The sequence below is a fragment of the Nyctereutes procyonoides genome, unplaced genomic scaffold (genome assembly GCF_905146905.1).
Source record: "Nyctereutes procyonoides isolate TBG_1078 unplaced genomic scaffold, NYPRO_anot_genome, whole genome shotgun sequence".
NCBI lineage: Eukaryota > Metazoa > Chordata > Mammalia > Carnivora > Canidae > Nyctereutes > Nyctereutes procyonoides.
Genome location: NW_026575042.1, coordinates 14,283,832 through 14,308,925, shown reverse-complemented (window position 1 = coordinate 14,308,925; position 25,094 = coordinate 14,283,832). Strand labels below are relative to the sequence as shown.

General features: G+C 41.7%; 1 protein-coding gene across 1 annotated transcript in view; it reads left to right on the top strand.

Moving 5' to 3' along the window:
- TGFBR2 (transforming growth factor beta receptor 2) overlaps window positions 1–25,094 on the top strand; it is a 90,232-nt gene that overhangs the window by 17,037 nt on the left and 48,101 nt on the right. Inside the window, exons 2-3 of the mRNA XM_055321518.1 lie at window positions 19,087–19,255; window positions 24,116–24,306. Of these exons, the coding sequence (XP_055177493.1) occupies window positions 19,087–19,255; window positions 24,116–24,306 (360 nt within the window). The remainder of the gene's footprint in view (window positions 1–19,086; window positions 19,256–24,115; window positions 24,307–25,094) is intronic.

Sequence of the window (25,094 nt, the reverse complement as noted above, 5' to 3'; positions counted from 1 at the left end):
CAGATCTGGTACATAGGTGGTACTCAATATATATCTGTTAAATAGAATAAAAAAAATCACAGAGACTAGGAAGAGAAATTAAATTGTAGGAGTATATTGACTTAAAAGTTAGTTTTTTGCATTATATCTGTTTAGCTACATGATTTTCTGAAGGAAAAGCTTATCTACAGCTGTTAATTCTGATCTAAGGAACTATTTATCTTACTAATTTCATTAGTAGTTTATCTAAAGGGAGATACACTTTCTCACGTTGGACTTTCTGAAGTCATTATTTATTTTGCTTTATGAAATTCAGCTTTCTCAGGAAACCTGCCCCTTAGGTCTTCAAACAGATCTTCCTTCAAACTCACTGTGCCCTTGGTTATTGGCAAAGGATTTCCACCCTTTAAAAAGATAGGAAATTGTAAAACTCCTACTAAAAAAAATCTAAAAATAACCTTCCGGGGAGAATTTGTACAATAGCAACCAAATGCCTTGGCACCAATTATGTTTATGACCCTTGCCTTATCCCAAAACATTAATAGAGTTTGAGTCACATAAGAAAATCACTTGGGTTGGACTTGACCCTACCTGTCTACATGGATAAAAACATTTTGTTAGAATGCCCTTTGTGACTTTCCCAGCAGCCAGGCCAAGTTGAGAAACATGGCTTGTAGGCCTGCGCTCCTCTCTTCTGTACTGCCCCCTATCTCTAACCCCTGAGTCTGTTCCTGTTTGGTTCTTTGCTCCATACAGAATAAATCCTTTCCTGGACTGTATGTATGTATGTATGTATGTATGTATGTATTTATTTATTTATTTTTCACTTCTGGCTGCACCTCTGGGGAGCTTTTAAAGTAACCCCAGTGCCCGAGCCAAGCCCCTGACATTCTGATTCATTTGCCCTGATATAGGGCCCTGGAATCAATATTGTTTTATTTTATTTTTTAAAAATATTTTATTTATTTATTCATGAGAGAGACAGAGAGAAAGGCAGAGACATAGACAGAGGGAGAAGCAGGCTTTCCGTAGAGAACCTGATGCGGGACTCGATCCCAGGATCCTGGGATCATGACCTGAGCCAAAGGCAGACACTCAACCACTGAGCCACTCAGGCGCCCATCAATATTGTTTTAAAAGATCCCCAGAGGATTCTGTTGTGGAACCCACGGTGAGAAACGCTGATTGCTACAAATGGAAAATTTGAACAGAGAAGTCAGGGTATTCACTTAATGTCCTGTAGCAAAGCAGTACCATTTATTAGGTTCAGAACTTCCCATCTTCGGACTCTAAATCCAGTGTCACAAATCAGAGCAAGACTTTATTATAGAACTATGGGAGAATCAAAATCCCTATCCTTCTGGAAACTCATCAGTAGAGTGGGGTTAGATACTCGTCTAAAAGCCTGTCTCATAGCACAGGTGATTAAAAATCAAAACCAGAGGAATTGGAGCACTGTAGGGTGGGTTGCAGGTGGATGACTTTACAAAGGAGCAAACAGTTGACCTGGCTGGGCCCACCTCCATGGTACCATTGTCCACTGGTGCACCTCAAAAGATATATGGGGAAGCTCTTAAGCATGCCAGAACTTCTAATATCTCCACCTACTCTTTAGGTTCTATGTAGATCTCACTGCATGGAAAGTAGTCTGCTGACTCCTCTCGAATGAGATGTGAATGGACTGAACACGGGCATGAATTCATGAATTCCAAGGAGGTGCTTTCTTTTGCCAGGCCTCACTCATAGATGTTTTCTTGACATGTTCACATTCCACGTATGTCCAACATATGCTTCATACTTTTAGAAATCTGAAGAATTTAGAGTTTCATTTGGGTAGAGCCTCAATGGAATATTTTTATTCTATCTAATGCCCTTTTAATGGGCTTGAGACTAGGGAGGCTGGAGTGATTGGACAAATATATAAACCATTGCAAGGAATTTACTAGAGTGGAGAAAGATACGAAGGCCCAGAAATGTTGTATTTAGGGAGCTTTTAACTTCATACTCACCATGACAACATTGGGACAAATTGTGTAACTGTTTTAGAGAGCTGCACTGTTTACTAGAACTTTCTGCAATGGTGACAGTATCTTATATCTGTGCTCTCCACCGTGCTAACCACTAGCCACATGTGGCTTGAAATGTGGCAGGTGCAACTAAGGAAGTGAGTTTTAAATATTATTTTATTTCAGTTACACTTGAGTGTTAACGGCCACATGTGGCTGGTGGCTACCATAATGCACAGAACAATTATAGAAGATCTGTAAAATCCTCATTTTCTTCGAGTCCTCTAAAGGAACACTATCAGGTAATTTCTTAGCACCTATAATCATAGTGGGGCCGATTACCTTACTTATACCTTTCCATCCCTATACTTGGGAATTGTAGGCTGTCTCTGTCCTGAATGTGTGCTGTTCTGATGTTTATGAAAATACTCTTCAGTAGTATACTTTAATTATAATACTTTGTTCTGAGAGGATCCAGCCAGGTCTCTTTTATCATCTGCGTTTTTAGTTTGAATTTTAAAAAGGCTGTACAAATAGTATTGTCTTGCAAGAAAAAAAAATAGGTTTAAAGCCGATGCCCATGGAGCTGTAGAGATTATAAGACATTCAAACTTCTCCTGGAAATATTGGATAAAGAGAAGTTAAAGAGGCAGATAGAAGTCTCCAAGGAGAAAACTTGCACTGGAGGAATGCTTTTAATTAGATTTAGCTTCCCTCAGAAGAGTCTAGCAAAGTGGCTTTCCCTGAGGGCATCAGGATTTTCCCCCGTGAATAAATTCTCTCCTCCATTGGCCACCTCTCTACTGTGTTCTTCTAGAAACTCACCCTTCCTTGACATGCCGTGACTTGGAAAAAAAAGCCAGTATTTTTTTCTAAAATGTTAATTTCCTTGCTTTAGGCTTATGTAGGCTTTGACTGGAAACTTAATCTATGTGCCTCATCACTGCATTATGTTTCAGTCACTGAAATGGGGCTTAATAAGAATTACTTGATACCTTAGGAGTCAGATGAGCCTCACTTTTTTTTTTTTTAACAGTCTTTTATCTTAGGCACAGGGATTTGCATTTTGAGAGGTCATGCCAGCTGACTTGAGCCTCTCACAGGTTTCAGCTTGTTGCACACCAAGTTTGGTCCATTTTTCTTACTTCTGGGTCCTTCTGTTGCTGCCACTCATGGCTCATGGGTTTACTGGGGAACTCTAGTCCTTGTCCCTAACTGTCTTCTGTCCTTATCTCAGCAGTAATACTGTAGACAGCCAGTCATTTCACACATAACATATCCTTTAAGAAATTGGGATGAAACATTAATTGCAAAAGACATCCAAGCCAGTGGGCAAGTCCGTTCCCTGGGGGACTTCTTTTCTGGCTCTGCCCTACTTCTCCTCTGTATCCCTTCTAGCTTCTGATTTCAGAGCTCCCTTCCAGCTTCCAGCTGAGGAGTCCAGTCAGGTCTTTTAGGATTTCTTCAGATCAGTGTTGTCCAATAGAACTTTCCACAGTCACAAAAATGTTCTTAGTCTTTTCTGGTGACATGTGGCTACTAAGCACTTGAAAATGGCCAGTGCTGGGCAGCCCGGGTGGCTCAGCGGTTTGGTGCCGCCTTCAGCCCAGAGCGTGATCCCTGGGTCCCGGGATCGAGTCCCACGTCGGGCTCCCTGCATGGAGCCTGCTTCTCCCTCTGCCTGTGCCTCTGCCTCTCTCTCTGTGTGTGTCTCTTTCTCTCTGTGTCTCTCATGAGTAAATAAATAAAACCTTTTAAAAAATTATAAAACAAAAGAAAATGGCCAGTGCTACTTGAAACTGAATATGTGATTGCCTTAGCTTTAGTTATTTATGTTTATTAATTTAGTCAACTTAAATTTAGAAAGCCATGTGCACTCCTGGCTACCCTGTTACACAGGACAGCACTGGACTGAGCCGTTGGCTTCAGAACTATGTGCCTTGACAGAAGCATCTTCTCTTGGGTGCCACATGGTCCTCTCCCTTTGTGAACCAGCTCTTCCCAGGAAAGAAACTCTCCCAACTTCTGAACTGACGTCTTTGAACTGCTAATTTTGATTAAGGAAAACTTGAGATTTTTATTTTTATTTTGTTAGACGTGCCGCTCAGACTGTTCACATTCTCCACACCTGGGTTCAACGTGCCTTTTTTCTTCTATTGTCCTATTTCCTCTGTGAGCATATCTTTATTCCTTGTCCAACAACTGCAGATATGCTTTTTTTTTTTTTTTTTTGACAAATAAGAGGAATTTGTCAGAAAGGTAGACATTTTCTCTCAGAACCCAAGGGAGGGATATGAAACTTGGCATTGCCAGACAGAGGGAAATGGAAAACCAGAAACAAGTGTTTATTGCATACTAACTACCATGTGCCAGGCAATGTTGAAAATTCTAGAGTACAGCAGTGACCTAAACAAAGTCCAGTATGCTCAAGCTAGCAAACAGGATTCTACTAATATGTTGGGGGGTAAGTGCAGAGAGGGGCAAAAACTGATGGTTAGTGTAATTTTAGAAAGGGTTGTCATATCCCTATCTGAAGAAGGCATCTATCTGGGATAAGAACATTCTAGTTGGAGGGAATAGCAAGTCCAGATGTCCTAAAACCAGCGTGTGCTTACCTCTTGATACCCTCTCTGCATCCGCATGGTCTTTCAACTTTTCTTCTCTTTCTTTTCACATTTATAGATACATGGTTTTACATTGCACTCCTTAAGAAATGGAGCCAGGCTCATCCGCAACCCCATTGGGTTGGTAAAAAGATTAGATTAAAATGGATGAGAGACCATGAAATGTAGTCCACATGTGCTTTCTCAGTCACCACTAGGGCCATGCAGCACTCTATACCTCTCAGCTCTCATTCCAGCAGTAGATAGTTTCCAGCACCAGGTAGGTTTAACGGATAAGATTATTTGAGTGGGGGGCAAATCCAAGGGGCAGAAGTTACCTGCATACAAGAGTTTGTGCAAGAAGTCTTCTGAAGATATAGAAGGTATTGTCATTTAACCTCCCAAAGACAATTCAGAACATTTCAAAGGTTAAGTTACTTATTGCACTTAGCCCCAGTAATAAATGATATTTTAATATGCACATGTGGCTTTTCCCAGAGATGGAAGGAGCCCACAGTACTCCAGTATTCAGTGGCGAAAACAGCGCACCTCAACAGCACTGTGGGTGTGGCTCTCATTTTCTGTATTGAAATGACTACTGGAAGTCTGTCTTGACTCTGCCACAGCCTGTTGACAAGGAAAGCAAAATCCTCATGTACATTCTCTCTTCTCACCAACTTCAGTCGGATTGTTACGGTGTGGAGGGCAGTTGACTTTTTACTCAGTGGAGTATAGCATCATACAAATCACAGCTCCTTTACCTTAGGAGAGCCCGTTATGCTGTTTACTGCAAATAACATTGAGGTCATGACAGCGATGAGTAATGCCCAGGAAAGGCATAAATCCACCTCACACTTTCTCGTCCAACTGCACTGTGAGAAAACAAGCAAAGTTGCCCAGCTTAAGGGCAGATTCTCAGATTTCATTTCAAATTTCCTACCCTTTGTTGTCTCTTCTTGAAGGCTTCACAATGCTTAAAACGTGTTTCTTTTTTATTTCACTTCCTCTGCTTGAAAAACATGAAGGGGAGGTTTCAGAATATTTGGTGTTATCTTAGAAACCAAAGTGAATCTGAATGTGCCTTTTAGTTCTGTCAACTAGTCAAGGGTAGTTTGGCTGCTACTAGTCAATTAGGAGCCTTCTCAAATTCTTTTAGAAGTAGATCACAGTTTTAATATAATGCTAAAACTGTACCAGGAGTGGTTTTTACTTTTATTTTCTTAAAATTGACTGTATTTCTTTGCCTTAATTTTTATTTTAGGGAAAATTAACCTTCAATTGATGGCATTATAGAAGGAGCTTGATTGAATTTTTGGCATTTATTTATTTATTTATTTATTTATTTATTTATTTAGATTTTAATTTATTTATTCATTAGAGACACAGAGAAAGAGGCAGAGACACAAGCAGAGGGAGAGGCAGGTTCCCCAGGGGGAGCCTGATGTGGGACTCCATCCCAGGACCCCAGGATCATGACCTGAGGGAAAGGCAGATGCTCAACCACTGAGCCACCCAGGTGCCCCAAATTTTTGGCTTTTAATTCAACATTTGTTGAACTCCTATTTTGTGATACACCCTGGGCCGAGCCTATACACCTTGAAATAAGACAGATGATGGTCCCTGACCTCATGAAGCTTAAAACCTGCTGTCTGCCAACCTTAGCAAGTTACTTTAAAGATTTCCCTCTTCTGTAAAATGGAAGCAATAATGCTAATCTTCCATAGTCACTTGTCAAACATAAAGTATAGATCAAGTAATAGGATGTTTTTGTACAATCATACATGTTATTGCTTATCATTCCAGCTGAGCCCAGAAATGGATTCAGATTAAACAGACATGTTTCAAATGCTAGAGCTTGTTTTTTTTTAAACTGCTAGAGTGAATGTCTGTGCTCCAAACCAGAATTTCCTCCACATCCCCCATAAAATTAGAGGAAATGCCTACAAGGGCTGAGTGGAAAGTGATCCTTTGTCATTTGACATAATTTTCCTTCCTTCCAACCTCACGATGCACGAATATTTGTTCTTGCAAGATGGATCAGCTGCAGTGATTAGGTTTAAGCCTGAGTGTTAACAGGAGAGGTGGACCTCCCAAAGTTGCAGAGAGTGGGTTTCTCAATGAGCAGAGAAAACAGAGCTTAAATCACACTGTTTGGTAGTCCTGAAGCCCTTTATCTTGTAAGCTGAAACATAGCATCTCATTCTATTTAACCAGGGCTGCCAGGTCAACGCTGGGACATGTTTGAAATATTCAACTTTCTGGATTTTTGGGGGGTTGAACTGTGAATATTTTCCACAATGAAAGGGACTCGAAGATTATCATATTCAGCCCACCTATTTGACTGGTCAAAGGATGGGCACAGAGAGTGGTTGAGTAGTTTCTCAGAGAACTCAAAGCCAGCTCACAGTTTGTCCAGGGCCTTCTCTGATGCAACCTGCTTCTATTCCCAGCATGAATTCTCTGGTAGAAACTGCATAGCAATATGACATAATTAATTTTTACATGAGTAAATGACTTCAAGGAGAAGAGATTGAGGAATATTGCTTTCCACATATCTGAATGGCATAGAACACTTCTTGACCAGGTACTTAACAATCTAGTCAAATTGTTGCTCATACTCTCCTCCAATTTTCTCATCAGCTGCGCATCAAATTGTACTGGTTTTATTTCCTTGAGAAAGGAGGCCAAACATAACTCTATTTCAGCATTTTAGAATCCCGCAACCTTCAAGGCGCCTCGATGCCTCCCCATCTCTGCATGTCAAACTCACTAATTTTATTAGCATGTTGCCAAACAACACACGAAGTGCCTCGAAGTCAAGGCGGATCAGCTCCCCCTGTTGAGTGCTGTGCAAGAGTCAGCAGAGGATTTGAAAATCGAACTTGATGCTCAAGTTACTGCCTATTTGCCAGACCTATGCGGGCTATGAACAATATTTTAAAGCCAGATGATTTGGCTCTAGAAGGGTGTTTAAAAATCTGAGCACTCTTGGGAACTTTATTACAGCAGTGGTTGATTCCATTAGATCTCTTTGAAAGCTTTGAAGCGCGGTGGTCACAGAATGTTACTATATTTCAGTTTGCCTATTCCTTCAAATTTCCTGAAATATTTCGTAGAAGTCATCAAACTGCTGCCTTCTGTTGATGACTAGGAATAGGTTTACCAAACTCTTAATTATCTTGTCATGCCTTTCCCATAATTTTCTCTTGTGAGAGTGTTGCATGCTGTGTTACTTTTCTAACCAGAGTGCTTGTATGGCACTTTTTATTGTCCGGATGATTTTCACATGTACTTGAAGCATATTTTCTCTCCATCCTGACCCCAGAAAGTACTATTTCGTAGATTCAGAAATGGGGGGGTTCCAAGAAGTTAAGTGTTTTGCCTTGGGTCCTGCGGCTCTAGTTAACAGAACCTCAACTCTGAAGTCTTTGACTTGAAAAGTATTGGACTTCACCAAGCTGCCTGTATTATATATGTCTTCTAAAATAAGTAATTACAAAGAATCAAAGCTATTTTATAAGAAATGTACTGCTTCTCTGTCCCTACTCCCACCCCCACCCCCTTCCACCACCCACAACCCCTTCTGGCCCCACTCAGTGCCTTTGCCTTCGGCTGGAAGGAGTATAAAGTTCTGCTCGGGAACCTTTCCACAGGAATAGCTATCACACTGCTAGTATTAGGAGGGCTGAGAGTTTTCTTGTGACCTGTGGCTTTGTTTCTCTTTAGCTATCTCTCATTGACTTTGGATAGTTATTTCACCTCTTTGACCCTTAATTTCCCCCATCCATAAAATAGCGATGACAAAAACACATGAAATAATCATCACAACACTTAGTATTGGACTAGGCATTTGGTCTGCATTCAATAAATGGTGTAGGGATGCCTGGGTGGCTCAGGGCCTGATCATGAGGGGATCCTGCTTCTCCCTCTGCCTATGTCTCTGCCTCTGTGTCTCTCATGAATAAATAAATAAAATATTTAAAATAAATGTGTAGAAATAACTATTATTATTATTATTTATTATTATTATCTAACAGATCCATCTTCTAAAGTAGAAAATGTTCCTTTTCCTTAAACTGAAATGTGAATGTCCATATTAGTGAATCACATACATATTGGAAAATATCTATATTGAAGAATTAGACATGAAATTATGTGTTCCAGTTAAACCTCTAATACTGGAAGAAATGAATGGACATGTTAAAAAAATCATTAAAGTGAAATAAATCAATCAGAGAAAGACAAATATATGATTTCACTCATGCGTAATTTAAGGGAAAAAAACAGGCACATAGCAGAAGGGGGTAAATAAGATGAAATCAGAGAGGGAGATAAACCATCAGAGATCCTTATTTTATTTTATTTTTTTTAGATTTTATTTATTTACTTATGAGAGACACACACACGGAGAGAGAGGGGCAGAGACACAGGCAGAAGGAGAAGCAGGCTCCATGCCGGGAGCCTTGATGTGGGACTCAATCCCAGGTCTCCAAGATCAGGCCCTGGGCTGAAGGTGGCGCTAAACCGCTGAGCCACCCGTGCTGCCCAGAGATTCTTAACCATGGGAAACAAACTGACGGTTGCTGGTGGGAGGATGGGACAACTGGGTGATGGGCATTAAGGAGGGCACTTGAGTAATGAGCCCTGGGTGTTATATAAGACTGATAAATCACTGAACTCTACCTCTGTAACTAAGTAATACACTGTATGTTAATTGAGTTTAAATGAAAAAAGTCATTAATGGTAAAAATTCAGATATAGCCCCAGGGGCCAGACAAGCAGTAGGAGACATGAGCAAGCACCAGGGGTGGCCAACATACGGGTAACTGTGCCACTTCAGGGGGCTATCGCCCCTTCCCAGCTGACTGCTGACTGTTGTCAGGGGAGGGGACCCTGTAGGCCCAATGCTGCCACATCTTTTAATTTTCTTAATTGGAGTTGGAAATCTGGCTTTTCAAGTGAAATATCCTCATTTTAAAACTTGGTTCACATTTTCTTTTCTTTTCTTTTTTTTTTTTTAAGATTTTATTTATTTATTTGAGAGAGACAGAGAGCCTGACCAAGGAGGAAAGGCAGAGGCAGAGAGAGGGAGAGGAGAAGCAGATTCCCCACTGAGAGAGGGGAGCCCAACACGGAGCTCGATCCCAGGACCCTGAGATCATGACCTGAGCGGAAGGCAGATGCTTACCCGACTGAGCCACCCAGGCGCCTCTGGTTCACATTTTCAAAGGAAAAGAGTTTAGGCCGAACAGAGCACATCTGTGGACTGTACGGGGCTCATGCAGTCCCTGCTCCAGTGTCTCCCAGCCTGGTCTGCTCCCAGGTTACTTGGTTGTCAGAAACCAAGCATCTGGGACCTCACCCCTTAAAAAAGTACTTGACCTGAATGCTATCGTATTTCCTGTCCTTTACAGAGCACGAGTATGGGGATCATCTGCTTTGACCAGTATTTTCACATATGTATACAACTGTAATAGAAAAATCTCTCAGGCACCAGGCATGCACCAGGATGCTGCTGCACATGTTAAAGAGAAGGGGAGAAAGCCTCTACAGAGAAATTCTCTAAATGAAAAGTGCGATCTCAGAGGAAATTGATACGCAGGTCAAATTCCTTGCTTAGTTGAAACAAATGGCTCAACTGCCTATTTTTTCTGATTCTCTAATAGTTCCTACCTTAAAAAAAAAAAAAAACTCAGATTTTCTATTAGGTTTTGAATTTGGCATTAGGTTGTATCAGTGCTTCGAGATAAAATATTGTTTAAATCTTAAATGAATAACTTCATTAAGAAGCACATCTCCATGTAGAGTCTTCCCATCTCCAAAGTTCTTTTGATAAAAATCATTTATTTACTTTTTTTTTTTTTTTGGTTCCCTGTAAGAGTGCAAGTATCTTGTCTTGTACTATCATACATCCTTGCTGTAAGGGTTTAAGATGAGAGGGCTCACTGAGCAGATACATAACGCATGTTGGTTTTATGTTGGCTAATTTTTCTAGTAACATATTATTTGAGCTGAATTGGAATGCTGTAGCACTCCATAAATTGTGTGCTCATTTTCTTGCCTCTATCGGGCTATCTACCAATAGTGTTTGTCACCAAGAGAGTTAAGTTAATCACATTTACTTGCAATAATCTCTGGAGCCTTTTGCTTGTTGCCTCAGTATACCATCCAAGCTGTATCAACTCAGGAAGAATTGTCTTTTCAGTTACTATTACTTTACATAAAGTATCAACTTTAAAACATTTCCCAGGGGAAGGCACAGTTACAGTGTTGACAGTTTGTGAAATAGTACCAAATTGTACTCCTTCACTTGGTATAGTATCCATTTGCATCAATGTGGCTTAATTTTTTCATCTGGTTTCCTCTTTTTCTCAGCCCCAGCCCTTGCATGCTCCTGGTATTGGCTAATCTCAAAGTCTCCATAGTTAGGATTTGCCAGATAAAACACACTGTGAAAATCAGCTTTCTCAATGATAAACTAAAATTGCCACGTATGGATGGTGCTATTTGTGGCCAACTACTCACCCCTGCCCAGCTTTTTGAGGGCTGTTTTTCTACTAGATCCCTATTAAAGATGAAGGAAGATGATTGAGAGAGCTAAAAGTTTTTCAGCTCTTTGAATATGGCAAAAATGCAAGGGTTCTGAAATACTGCCTTTGGCAATAATATAGATATTTCCATCTGCAAGAGTCATTTTAAGTGTTTGGGTTTTGTCACCTGATATGTGACCTGATTCTGGGACATATATCCAAAAAAAAAGAAAGCAGATTCAGCAAGTGCTGGGAGAACTCAAGCTGCACATCATCCTCAGCGATCCAAGAAATTCAGGGCTAAGCAAGAAAACAGAGTGTGCATATTGGGAGCTATTTGGAGCGATAGGAGCTGGGGAGTGTTCAATTGAGAAGTTTGCAATTGAAACTCCAGCTCAGTTATTTTATGTTTGTCACTAGAAAATGCCAATTACTTTTTCCATTCAGCTACAGCTTGTTTTATTCTATATATGGCTTTAAAATTTTTCCTTGTAAATCAAATTTTAAAAATCCTCTTTTAAAGACACAGTCAAGTTTTCAACTTAAAGTACCCTATTGGATTAATCCCTTTGAAACATTCCTTTATCCCTTAATTCACTTGTTGGGTGAATACAAATCTCTCTGTTTATGCAGTTTTCCTTAAAGCAACCCATAGTGAACAATTCAACTCATTTTACCAAAAAGGCTAAAAAGTAAAGCAAGAAAAAAAGAAAAAGGAAAGAAAAGAAACCCAAACCTTCAAAGCCAAATTCCTCAGTTGAATTAGTCAAAGAGGGAGGGAACATACACATTCACATACACACATATCCCTCCTCTCTAATTCATTCACAGTTACCTATACTTTTTTTTTTTTTTTTAAGATTTTATATATTCACTCATAAGAGACACACAGAGGAAGGTAGAGACATAGGCAGAGGGAGAAGCAGGCTTCCTGCAAGGGAGCCTGTTGCAGAACTCCATCCCAGGACCCCGGACTGTGATCTGAGCCAAAAGCAGATGCACAACCACTGAGCCACCCAAGTGCCCCGACAGTTACCGGGGTTTTAGTGAAGTTTTATTAGGATGGTTGACAACTGTCCAGATCCATTAGTTTACTTGCCAGCCCCTGACTTCTAAGTCTTTAAACCAGGCCTTGAGTTTATTCAGTTCATGTCTAGCATAGAATGTTTCTATTATGAGAGTAGGTGGACAAAGTCTGAGATTCTGTTTTTGGTCCTGTGCTTCTGCTGGGCCTTTTTCTCTACCTCCTCAACTCTCCTTGCCTTTTCTAAATCTCATTTGGGTCTGGCCAGTTGTATGAACAGCGTACACACCAGAACATACATGTGCCTCTCTGTCTTCCCATCTGTAAAATGCAGGATGCGTATTTGTTGAATGATTCTCTGTCTTCAGAGATCTCATCTCTAGATTGTCTGCATCCCTCATTTTGCTCAACCTTTCCTGGTTTGAGCTATGTTCTCAGCCCAGGGTGCCTTTTTGTCCTCCTACTTCACAAAACCACCCATTCTTCAAAGACAGACTCTAGCAGCTCTTTCTTCTTTTCTGGCATCCTGCTTAAATTTAAAGGCAAGTAGGTTGCATTTGATAATTCTGCTTCTGCCTCTATTTCTCTCCTATCCATACCGTGGTCTCCAAGGTAACTACATGGTGGTTTCTCTCCTACTGATCCTAGTGCTCCAGAGACCAAGTAGGACCATCACTTGAAGGAAAGCCCACCTCCCCTGCTCTCAAGATAGTTATAATAACTTAGAGAGTGAGGGTTCAAGCACTTTTGAAACTAAAAACAGAAGGTATTGCATTGTGTTAGACTTTCCAGGTATGCCGTAGAGAAGAAAAAATATTCCTTGACTTAAAATATCTTTGACTTAATCACAAGGTGTTTTTTGCTTGTTTATAGTAATGGGCCAAAGTATTTTATTCACTTGGAAATGTCTTTCTTTCATGAAGAATCATGAAGGGACTCCTCTGAGGCTGCTTGACTTGCTGCTTTGTTCTAGAGAGGAGGACGTGTGTGACGGACCAATACACTTGTCCCACCTGGTCTCGGGGGCCGTGGGGTGTTTGTTGCCAGCATCACAGACCATGGCGGCTGCCTGCCAGATGGTTGCCTCAGTGTCTGACTCTGAAATGCCAACTGCAATTAAAAACCTTCTTTCAGAGAACAAGTCTTTCAATTCTGGGCCCATATGGTGATCAGAGCCTCTGGGCCTGTGATCGTTTAAGAGGCCAGACTCAAGAGAAAAGCAGATGGAAAGAACTGTAAGATGAGACATGCCTGTAAAAAAAGGTGAGGAATAGTATTTAATTTTGCTGGATCCGGCATGAGTGGAGAAAGGGAAATAATGGCCAGTCAAAAACCCAGTTCACCCTTGCCTTCCCATTCAACATACGAACCAGCAGCATGGGCCTAACCTGAGAACGGTCTCAGCTCCTACCTGTAATGCTCAGTGTGATGAGGGCTTGGTCAGGTTACGGGGCCCAGTTCTTCCATCACACATTAACCTGGGTGTTGCTGTGAAGGTACTTTGCAGATGTGATTAACAACTGCAGTCCCTAGACTTTAAATAAAGGAGATTAACCCCGGCAATGTGACTGAGCCTCTTTCAATACATTAGAAGGCCTTGGGAGCAGAAAAGTTTTCCCAGAGAAGAAATTCTGTTTCAACACTGCCACTTTCATTCCTGCCTGAATTTCCAGCCTGCTGGCCTGCCCTATAAATTTCAGACTTGCTAGCCCCTGAGCCAATACACTACCCCACACCTGTGGGTTAAATGTATTCCCAAAAGCTTTGTGTCCCTCTTAACATCTGAGAAGCACTGCTCAGAAGCATACTAAGTTCTGTTCGCCAGTTGCCATGGATTATTCTTTGAGGTGCTGCAGGTAGTTGTATTAATTTTCGTGGTCCTGCTCTGAAATATATAGCACTTAGCAAGACAGTCACAAGCATTTGTAGAATAAATTAATTCTTAAGTGTCCTACCCCCCAAACACACCACTAAACAATAGGAGATAGATGCATGAATTTAAAGACACATGAATAGTGTTTAAGATTATTTGTGGAGTCTTGATATTTTACCTAATTGTTTAGTTAATAGTTGACACCATTCCCAAGATATGGACTAAGAATTTATATCCAAAATTCCCTATATTTATCTGGAGTAAATCTAAGCCTTATTAGGCTGCTTATGTCTGATCTTCAAAGATAACAGTACTTTTCCAGAAATAGACACAGCTAAGCATTTACTTAATTCATATTCTCAAGACTTGTAACTTGTGTCTCCAGGCAATGAGTTTGGGGAAAATATGCCCCAAAATGAGGAAGGCAGCATGACCCAGACTGAAGATCTTGATATTACTCATGGGTTTGTTTGAAGAGAAGTGAAATATCATGTGCCATGTGACCCCATCATATGCTGAAAGAAGCTGCCCATGCTCACTTCCTTTAGTGAATGACTTTCTAGGTGAGAAATACTCTTAGTGGAACCTCTTTCGGGGGACATTATGAATAACAAATTTGCCTGTTATGGGTTGAAAATTCCCTGAGGATGGTCAGCTGCATGCAGAGGGCCTATAGACCCTAAAATACACTGCCTTCACATGAGAACATATTAACTAAGGACACAGGAGAGTAATTTAACCTGTATTGGAAGTAATTTTGAAGTTGGTTAGGGTTTATTTTGGGGTTTATCAGTTGTGTTTTGTTGTGCTGTTTAGGGTACTATCTTTGTCCCTGGCTATTGACATATATACATTTATTCTCCATTACTTAGGCTTCACAAACATTATTGAACATAAAATGGTTAATATTTGCAATCGCAATTGTAACTTCTTTTCCCTATGATTGGAACGTACAGATGTATTTATGTCTACAGTGAATAAGCCATTGCCTCCTTTCCTGCCCCCAGGAGCCCTCCACCCCACTCCGATGAATGGTGTACTACTTAGGGTGCTATTAGTGACCCTTGAGGACACTGGGCCAGTCCTTGGATTCTTCAGGAGGGGTTTATGGGTCTTCAGGATACCTGTTAGTCAGCCCTCTGCAATGATGAGCAAAACTGTGTGTATGTCTCACCCTTCTCCCCAGACTGACTTTACTAAAGTTTTTAATCAAAATTCGGTGACCTCCAACAAAGCTTAAGGGTAGCTTTACCCTTTATAATTCACCCTATCCCATCAACACATAATTCATAAGGCTTAAAGCAGAGACTGACAGTTATTGACTGGCTGGGGTTGTCAAGGTGGGAGCCTCCTGAAGTCAGTTAGTAGGGAGTGGCTGGCTGGGGAATGGGGAGAAGACGTTATGCATTATAGTGAATATGCCCCTGGTAAAGGCTTTCAAATTAAAAAAAAAAAAAAGAAAAAAAAAGCTGATCAAACTAAAAAGTCTGTTCACCTTAGCCGTGGTCGGCTTTTACAATAATAAATAGAAAAATGAGGCCTCCTCACTGGGTACTTATGACATGATATGTGATAACTTACGTACTTTAAGTGGCACACAGTAGGTACTTCATGTATGAGTTCCCATTGTACGCCATCCCCTCCCCCATAGGCCTGTGTCTCTGAGAACAGAGTGAAATTGGCTGTTTGCATTTTTCCCAGAGTTCATTGCAAAGGTCTTCCCTTCCTGGGTCTTACAGTAGGCAGTGTGCATCATACACCTGTATGTCTCCAGGGGCCCCGTTTGCAGACTGCGGTCTGAGTAACACCTCCAGAGCTATGAAGCTTGGTGACCCTTCTCTTTTCTTTCTTTCTTTCTTTCTTTCTTTCTTTCTTTCTTTCTTTCTTTCTTTCTTTCTTTCTTTCTTTCTTCTCTTTCTTCCTTCCTTCCTTCCTTCCTTCCTTCCTTCCTTCCTTCTTTCTTTCTTTCTTTCTTTCTTTCTTTCTTTCTTTCTTTCTTTCTTCTTTCTTTTTTTTTGATGGCCCTCTTTTGTGTTTTGTGTTTTCACTGTTGATTGTGTTTTGTAGGCATCAGATCTAAACCACTTATACTTGTCAACACGTCTGTGGCCGCCTCTGTGGCTTCCAACAGCAGACTCACTGTTTGCACTTCCCTCCTTTCACTCCTGCCTCCTCTAGCTTTTCTCACACTTCTTAGCTTGTGTTAGAAAATCATTGGCCAGCCCAGCAAAGGACTCCTTTCCATGTGAGGTGTAAAAGAGTTCATCACATAGCTTTAAGAACCTGTTTTTCACAAGAAAACTCCTTCCAGATTATTGAAGGACTGCTCCTTCACTGTCACAGAAGTTGTGTGTGAATGTGTGCATGTGTGTGTGTACGTGTGGTGGTGTGGTGCCTTTTTGTTTTGTGCCAGTCGTGTTGTTTTCAGCTCATTCTAGGTCAGTGTTCTCTGCCTAGGGTGCACATTAGAATATCTAGGCAGCTTCGAAAAATCCTGATGTTCAGGCCACCTTCTAGAATAATTAAATCAGCAAATCTGGAAGTGGGACTCAGGACTTATTATTTTTGAAATTTCCTAGGTGATTGATTCTAACATGCCCTTAAAGTTGATAACTACTAACTAGTACAAGCTGAAATCCTAAAATGCAAAAAGGCTGAATTCCATTTCATGGAGGTTTGATTTTATATTTAAAAACAACAAAGCTAGGGGATCCCTGGGTGGCACAGTGGTTTGGCGCCTGCCTTTGGCCCAGGGCGCGATCCTGGAGACCCGGGATTGAATCCCACGTCGGGCTCCCGGTGCATGGAGCCTGCTTCTCCCTCTGCCTGTGTCTCTGCCTCTCTCTCTCTCTCTCTCTCTCTCTCACTGTATGACTATCATAAATAAATAAAAAGTTAAAAAAAAACAACAACAAAGCTTCCTAACCAGCAAAGACATGTTTGTTTGTGTAAAATATACCCTATACCAAAAACACAAAATCTCATAAACAAAATATGACCCAGGCTTTTGTTGTTTTACCTATTCTTATAGGGAAACCTAGAGGGATAAATTAGTTGTTTCACAGAAAGATCCAAATCTAACTGTTGTAGGAAAATATATATATTTATTGTTGTCTTAATACCAAGTTGAACACAAAGTTCAGAAAGCATTTTGGCCTGTATTTTTAGCTTAGCATACGGCTCTTGGTCTGGGAGACAAATTTCAAAATAGTTTGTTGCCTAAAAATATACTTCCTGAAATGAACTTGAGGCCTGAGAGGGATGAATGAGGTTTTTTTTTTCTTCTATATTTAATGTTACCACAAGAAAGCAAATCTTAAATTTATATATGTTTGTATTTTTAGACACCTAGGAAACAGGTGCTATGCTCAAGTGACAAAAAGGGTTTCGTGGCAAAGTGTGGATGACAGAAATCTAAAATTCACAGGACAAAGAGATACCATGGGAGGACATTGAAGTTGTTTGCCTGGCATTAGGCAGGAGCATGCTTGACAGAGGAAGGAGATGAGGAGGCTCACCTCAGGCCATTCCAACAGAGATCCCTGGGAGAAGCACACCTCCCAGCTTCCTAGTGGCCAGTGCTACAGGTGGTCTAGGCACATAACATTTCTTAGCCTAGCTTGGAAGTGTCTCTAAGTCATGTTTGTTGACCAAATGCCTCATAGCCTTGTCCTACTTCACTTGACTCTCCAAACTTATCCCTTTAACTTCCATTTTTGCCAATAGATAGATCTCTTGGATGAAAAAGATGGGGGCAGCAGTGTTATACCTTTTTTAATGGCCTTTCAACATGTAGCATGGGTTTTTCTCAAAACAGTCTATCTGTAATGTGTTATGGATGACTATGAATGAATATTGCATTTATAATCACAACCCTCCCCATCTGAGTGAAGAATTTCTGTATCCTTTTCTACTTGGTTTATTTTTTTTTTAAAGATTTTATTTATTTATTCATGAGAGACAGACTGAGAGAGAGAGGCAGAGACACAGGCAGAGGGAGAAGCAGGCTCCACGCAGGGAGCCCGATGTGGGGCTCGATCCTGGGACCCCAGGATCACGCCCTGGGTCAAAGGCAGGCACTAAACCGCTGAGCCACCCAGGGATCCCTCTACTTGGTTTAAAGAGCCAAATGTGAACTTGTTATATTCATCCCTTTGTGTATTCACTATTCAGTCACTCATTCAACAGATACTTTTGGATATCTTCTATGTAGCAGGTCCTCCTCTTGGCACTGGAGACCCAGTATGTAAACAAGGCAGACAAAAGCTTGTGGAGCTTGCATTTTAGTGAATAGATGATAAACAAGTAAGTGTGTGAGGTAGTTGTGCAGGACATAAAACAGACTATTGAGGTAGAACTCAGCTTGTCCTCACCTGCAGGACTCCAGTGCTTTGAGCCTCACCAATGTTTGGGATTCTGTCTCAGAGACAGTGTTGATTAATCACCTGATTTCCCTCAAGGCGATGGGGAGAAATTAGAACTAGTCTCTTGCAAGGAAGGCCCTTAGTGCTCTTCCTATGCAGGTCAAGAGAACGAGGGCAGTCTCCTACCTCACCTCCACTGTCTCCTCTGAGTAGGCCAACACCCCTTTGCACCAGCTCTGCTCCATTGTGATCTGTTTCTGCCCATCTGAATGGTGACACATGTCAGGATCCCTTATCCTCCATGCTTCTCTCTAGTTTGGGTTACCCTACCCTCATCTGTTTCCTTGTCTGTCTACTCAACTAAATGATAACTGCCTTTAGGTAGTATTGTCTGTGCTCCTAGCACCCATAACTATGCAGTGGACCAATCAGATCTATGTTTCTTGATTGAATGATTGTGTTTGGAGCTAGAGTGCCTTATGGTAATCACTAACAAAAGCAAGAAGTTACTCGTACCTCCCCTTCTATCCCAGCCACAACACCCTACAATGACTTTCATTACAAAGTGCGTATGTGAAGGAAATTCTAATTGGATGTGAAGGCATTATTTTGGTTCATTTGAAATTGCATAACATCATCAGGAATTCATTGGCAGGCTGCCTAGCAGTGAGATATTCATTTAACATGTCTTTCTTTTCTCTCCCCAGTTAATAATGACATGATGGTCACTGACAGCAATGGTGTCATCAAATTTCCACAATTGTGTAAATTTTGTGATGTGAGATCTTCCACCTGTGACAACCAGAAATCCTGCATGAGCAACTGCAGCATTACATCCATCTGTGAGAAGCCATATGAAGTCTGTCTGGCTGTCTGGTAAGGTGGCCTTTAAAAATCTTCCTTTCCCCCATTTTGTGAGTGATGCACACCGTGGTGCATAGAGTTGAGGGTGTCTCCATGCCTCACATGTGCCTTTCTTTCAGGCCATTTGTCTTTCAAATATTAAATGGAATTTCCAGAGATATTCTGCACATTCTCAGATACGTACACATCTGTGTGTGTGTGTGTGTGTGTGTGTGTGTGTGTGTGTATATATATATATATATATGCACATGCCTGTGACAGTATATAAGATGACCTTTAATATTCACAATAAAATCCAGGGCCCCTTCCTTGTATGAAGGAGAGACATTTGCCACTTGTCATTTTAACTGTCACCCCCTTGGTACCCCAGAGTGACACCAGGAGCTTTGTTCTTCTGAGGCCATTTCAGTCTTGTTCTGGGGAAGGAGAGATGATGAAAGGAGGGCTATTGGAAGAGGAAAGGCTTTGTCAAAAAAAGGGAAGCTTTTTGGAGCACCAGAAAAACAACTCATTCTTTAGTCAGAAACACTGGCCATGTCACTCACAGCACCACCGGCTACATACTACATCTGCCTCTTGGATCGGCACTGTGCATTTATCTTAGATCACATTTCCGCCATAGTTGGTCTCTCTCTCCCCCTCCTCTTTCATTCCCCCCATCTTAATACACACATACACACACATACACAATTCTCACAAATCCTTTGATTCCTTCATAGTTATGGATTGGGAGTATGAGCAAGAGATAAAAGGAGAATAGAGATTAAAAGAGCCCTCATTTTATAAAAAGGTAAAAATTCATTAGTGAAATATAACATTTGCAGGGCACCTGGGTGACTCAGTGGTTGAGTGTCTGCCTTCAGCTCAGGATGTGATTGATCCCAGGGTCCTGGGATCGAGTCCCACATCCAGATCCCCAAGGGAAGCCTGCTTCTCCCTTTACCTATGTTTCTGCCTCTTTCTCTTGTCTCTAATGAACAAATAAATAAAATATTTTTTAAAAAGAAAAAGAAATAAAACATTTGCAGACTTATCCTGATGTTTTTAATTTATTAGCCAAGTTTTTCTTAAGTAACCTAGGCATCTCCCTGCCAGTTGATAAATGAGGATATAAACCCAAATATCTTCCCACCCCCTAGTTTGGGGAACAAGTCTTCTGACCACATACAGTTAGCCTTGATGGTAGATCTGAATAGCTTGCAAATTTCTGTACATGCTGAGGATGAACTAGTTTCTTAAGAACTAAAGGAATGTTAAGAGCAAAGAGCTGTCCTGACAGCTTGCTGTACCTGCCAACTTCATTCAGGTCTGGTTTTGAACAATGTTTTTGCAAAAAGGATTTTGACAAAGATCATGTTGAGACAAAAAGGGACCAGTATGACTGCAGGCTTAGGAAGTTTGCCACGTGAGGAATGCCTGATGAAATCAGACACAGCAAGTCCAGTAGAGAGAAGACATGAATTCTGTTGAGAGATGTGCTGGGTGGGTTCTCAAGTAGAAAATATAATAAACTTGTTCTGGGTAATTCTGAAGGGCAAAAAGAAGATCCATAAAATTTATAAGAGGGCAGGCTTCAGTATAAGTTTAAACATTTTCACAATCGTGGTTTCTTAACAGCAAAACAGGCTTCCTCCTCTGAGGAGTCAAAGTTCAGGAGATGCTGAGGGACCACCCATCAAGTCTAGTGCAGGAAAGATTGGGTGGCTTCAGTGGTTCCTTCTTTGCTTCTGTTCTCAGCTGATCATCCTTACTTACATATGCACTGTGGCAAGACAGCTTACTTCTACTACTCCAGACAGGCTCATCTAATAAAGACATTTTTTTATTGACCCATGGTACAAGACCCAGTGACTGAATGGGAATCAAGTCTCTCTGGGATTCCAATAACTAGAATTGAGGCATTACTTGCTGTCTCAGAAAATATGACCATGTAGAAGAGAGGAAACCTTCCTGTCTCCTCACTGTTCCCACCATCAAGAGTTAATACAGTGAATATTGTTTTTTACCTGTCTAAGCAAAGACAAATACTCCTTGGGGAGTGGAGCTGTCCTTCAGGACAGCTCTGACCCACCATCTGAGCTTCACAGCTTCCAAGGGATCAGAGTCAGTTGCTAAGATCTGCGTTGTGGTTCAGTCCCCACTGTGTGCAGTGCTGCTTCCCTTACAGGTTCCTCTCCAAAAACTCTCTGCACAGAAATCTCACAGCCTTAAGGTCTGTTTCTAGGGAACCCAAACTAACAGCCAGATGTGGAAACTGAAAGGCTCTATCCTGGTAGTATGTTGCAGTGCCTCGATTCATCTTGGTGTTTCTTTCATTCATTCATGGATTCGCTTGTTCATTTAACTGAAGTCAGTTGTGCACCCATACCATGTCAAATGTGTAAGTTCTTTCCAAGATAAAAATCCCCTGGAACTGAAATTAGTTTTATTTTCGTGGTTCTTTTGTGAGTGGATCATGAAAAACCTCTTCAGTGGCTCAGAGCTAATGTTTCAGGACAAGGAAGTCTGTATTTATTTCATTGTATTTTCCCCTCCTATGCTCAGCTGTATCCAAAGATATTTTGCAAAGTTGACTTTGCGTGCCCAGGAGCACTGTTAGAGGAATGAGTGGAGAAAGCAGTTAAGGACTTTCCCCAGGCTCAAGTAGTCTAATTGAATTTCCTCTCTGTGATTTTAATTCTCTAAGCAGCGAGGGAGTGTAAGGCAAGATTCTCTTGAAGAACTGCCCAGTGGTTATAGAGCAGCTTTCCTTCAGGACTCCCAGTTCCTTCCTCATTCCATTCCTTGGCTCTAGAAGCTTCCTAAGGAAAAGACACCATTCTTTTACCTGGGGGCATGGAAGACTGAGCATGCCTTCATTTTGTTACCCAAACCAGGAAACAACCCTCATTGGGCATGCACATGCGCACATACACATACATCTACTCCACTATACTATAAGTATTTGGAGTATACTATAAGTAAATATAGTACAGTATACTATAAGTATTATAAGGTACTATAGTTTCATGGCTGCCATTTTTGCCAAGACTTCCCAGTAGCTTTGGGGTGAAGGATAAATGGATTTAAAAAAAAATATTTTATTTATTTATTCGTGAGAGACAGAGAGAGAGGCAGAGACATAGGCAGAAGGATCCTAGGACCCTGGGATCATGACCTGAGCCAAAGGCAGATGCTCATCCACTGAGCCACCCGGGTGCTCCAGGATAAGAGGATTTTTAAATATACACAGTTCGCTGTGTGATCATGCCAAGTTAAGTTTCACATAGTTCCCTGCTAGCTGCCCTAGAAAAAGGAATCCGATCATGGCCCTTCCTTTACCAGTAGGGACCTACTTAGCAAGGGCTTGCTCCTTTTGTGCCTGCTAGAGTGTTAGTTCCAGAACCAGAACCCTTGAGCTCCTTCACCAAGGCCACGTATGCCTCTGCAGGAGCCACCTCTGGGTTGCATGAATGTCAGACACTTTGGCTCCCATTCCTAGTTAGACTCTTCCAGCTGCATCTTATCCCCTTGTTCACATATTGGTGTTGCACTCTCAGAGGTGGTACCGTCCAGTTCCTCTTTCCCTGTGGAGATGGCCCCACCTGTTCTTCAGGAAAAGGCTGTACTTTAGCTGCTTCTTGCCTCGGCCTGGCTTCTATTGTCCTTGCTGTGAGCAGTGAGCTTGTAGAGGGGAGGCTGGTGCGTGTGAGCAGGCATGTGGGCATGTATAGGCACTCACCTGCACAACTCACAGTCCTTTCCAGGGAAGATTATATCTGCAAAACTGATAGTCATTTGGGCCTGATTGGTGCCCTCCCCTAGACTCCCCCTCTAGATATAGACACTACCATTCAAGACAACAGGTACATTGCATCTGAAAAGGTCAGGGATTGGAGGAAAGAGGTCAGACCAACCTCTGTGTTAGATGTGTTGGATGGAGTCATCCAAATGGCAAGTTAATGAGAGAAGCAGATTGGAGGAGGCAGAGAATAATGTACTTTTCCAAGGATACTGGAGTTTTATTTTGGTTTTGCAATTATACTAGTGGGCATTAGTCATGTCGTTTTTAAATATAATGTACTCATAGAGCCAACTGAGCACTCTCTAGGGCCTCAGCAAAATGCCACATGAGAGATTCTCTGAGCCCTTAGCTGAGTTAGGCTTCAGCTACGTGATGTGAAGGGCTAGTAAACGTAGAAGCAGTTCGTTCATGACAGCATAAAATATTTTACTGAACTGCAAATGAAGAACACCTTGCAGTTCTTTCCCATGTGTTTTCATTTTTTCCCTCTTCTGTTCCTTTCTGTGAGTCAAAGAAACTTCCAGTGCTTCATCGAGGAAGTGTGTTCTGCTCTGTCCACACAGCCAGCTGCTGATACGGAATATGCCCTCACACAGAGCATGCTGGGGCCCAGCAAACAGACCCGGGGAACTGCAACTACTTTCCCAGAATGCTTCTTGAGAACAATTCAGCTGGATGTGACCCCCATTTTGTCAGATAAACTGGGGAGGCAGCATGAGCCTGGCAGTGCTTTCAGGACAGAAGGTTTAACTCCGAGGACCTTGTGGTCTTCAGTTTACCATGCTTTCCTTTCTACTGATGTCCTTAGGACTTAACATGTAGTAAAGTGCCCTAGTCAGACAGCCCCCAAGAAAGGTCTTCATGTTTCCAATCCTAGATGGGTTTCGAGAATACGCAGTAGAGAAACTGAAATGAGTAGAAAAGCACAGGAGGTTGGAGGCCAGCGTGTTACCATTGGAGAACAGGAATCAGCTGCCACTGTTGGAACGACTTTGTGCAGGAAATACAGTGCAGATTGGTCTTCTGTCCAGGCTTTATTCATTCATTCTATCTCTTTTCTCTCCCTGCCATGAACCTCTGCACCCTAGGAGAAAGAATGATGAGAACATAACACTAGAGACACTCTGCCATGACCCCAAGGATACCTACCATGGAATTGTTCTCGAAGATGCTGCCTCTTCGAAGTGCATTATGAAGGAAAAGAAGGTGCTGGGGGAGACTTTCTTTATGTGTTCCTGTAGCTCCGACGAGTGCAACGACTACATCATCTTCTCCGAAGGTGAGTTTTCTTCCTTTGAGAGTCTGGAGCCCAGCTTCTCTGTGTTCATGTCTTGTGTCCCTCGTCCATGGTCTCTGGTCTTCAACTCCGTCTTCTGGGCCCGGAGAGGGAGCTTATACTCTGTGGTTTAGGAACCTAGTCACCGGGCAGGACAAGATGCTTAAGGAGTATGGGGTTGGTCCTGGCCCATAGCCCCTCTTCCTTATAGAGCCCACATTATTGCTCACCTTCAACCTGCAGCGGTGGTTCTTCACCCCTGGAGCAGCAGTAGCAGAATCACCTGAGAAATTGCCAGCAACGTAGAATCTGGGGGCCCTACACCAGACTATGGAAGCAGAAACTCTGGGTGTGGGTGCCACAGTCTGTGTTTGAGCAAGCCCTCCAGGTGATTCTGATGCCACTCAAATGTGAAAACTACTTGTCTGGAGATTGGAGGAAGCTGTTGGATACTGGGGGGAGACTTACCTTGAATTAACTCAAGTGGTTTTGTGTACATGTTCTTAGGATTTGGCTGAAGGATACTTTCTGAGAGAAGAACTGAAATGCAGAGGGCACGTAAGGGATACCCAGGGAGGCAGGGTTTACCCAGGGAGGCAGGGAAAGGCAAGGTTAGATTCGATCCTCCATCTTTGAAGTTCAGGATTCGCTCAGCTTAAAAGGAGAGCACACACAGCTCCTTCGATTTAAGACACTATTCAGTGATTTTAGCTACAAAATAGCGTATGCTCCTTGTCAAAAATTGAAACAGTCCAACAGTATATAAGAATTTTTAAATGGAGGTACATGAA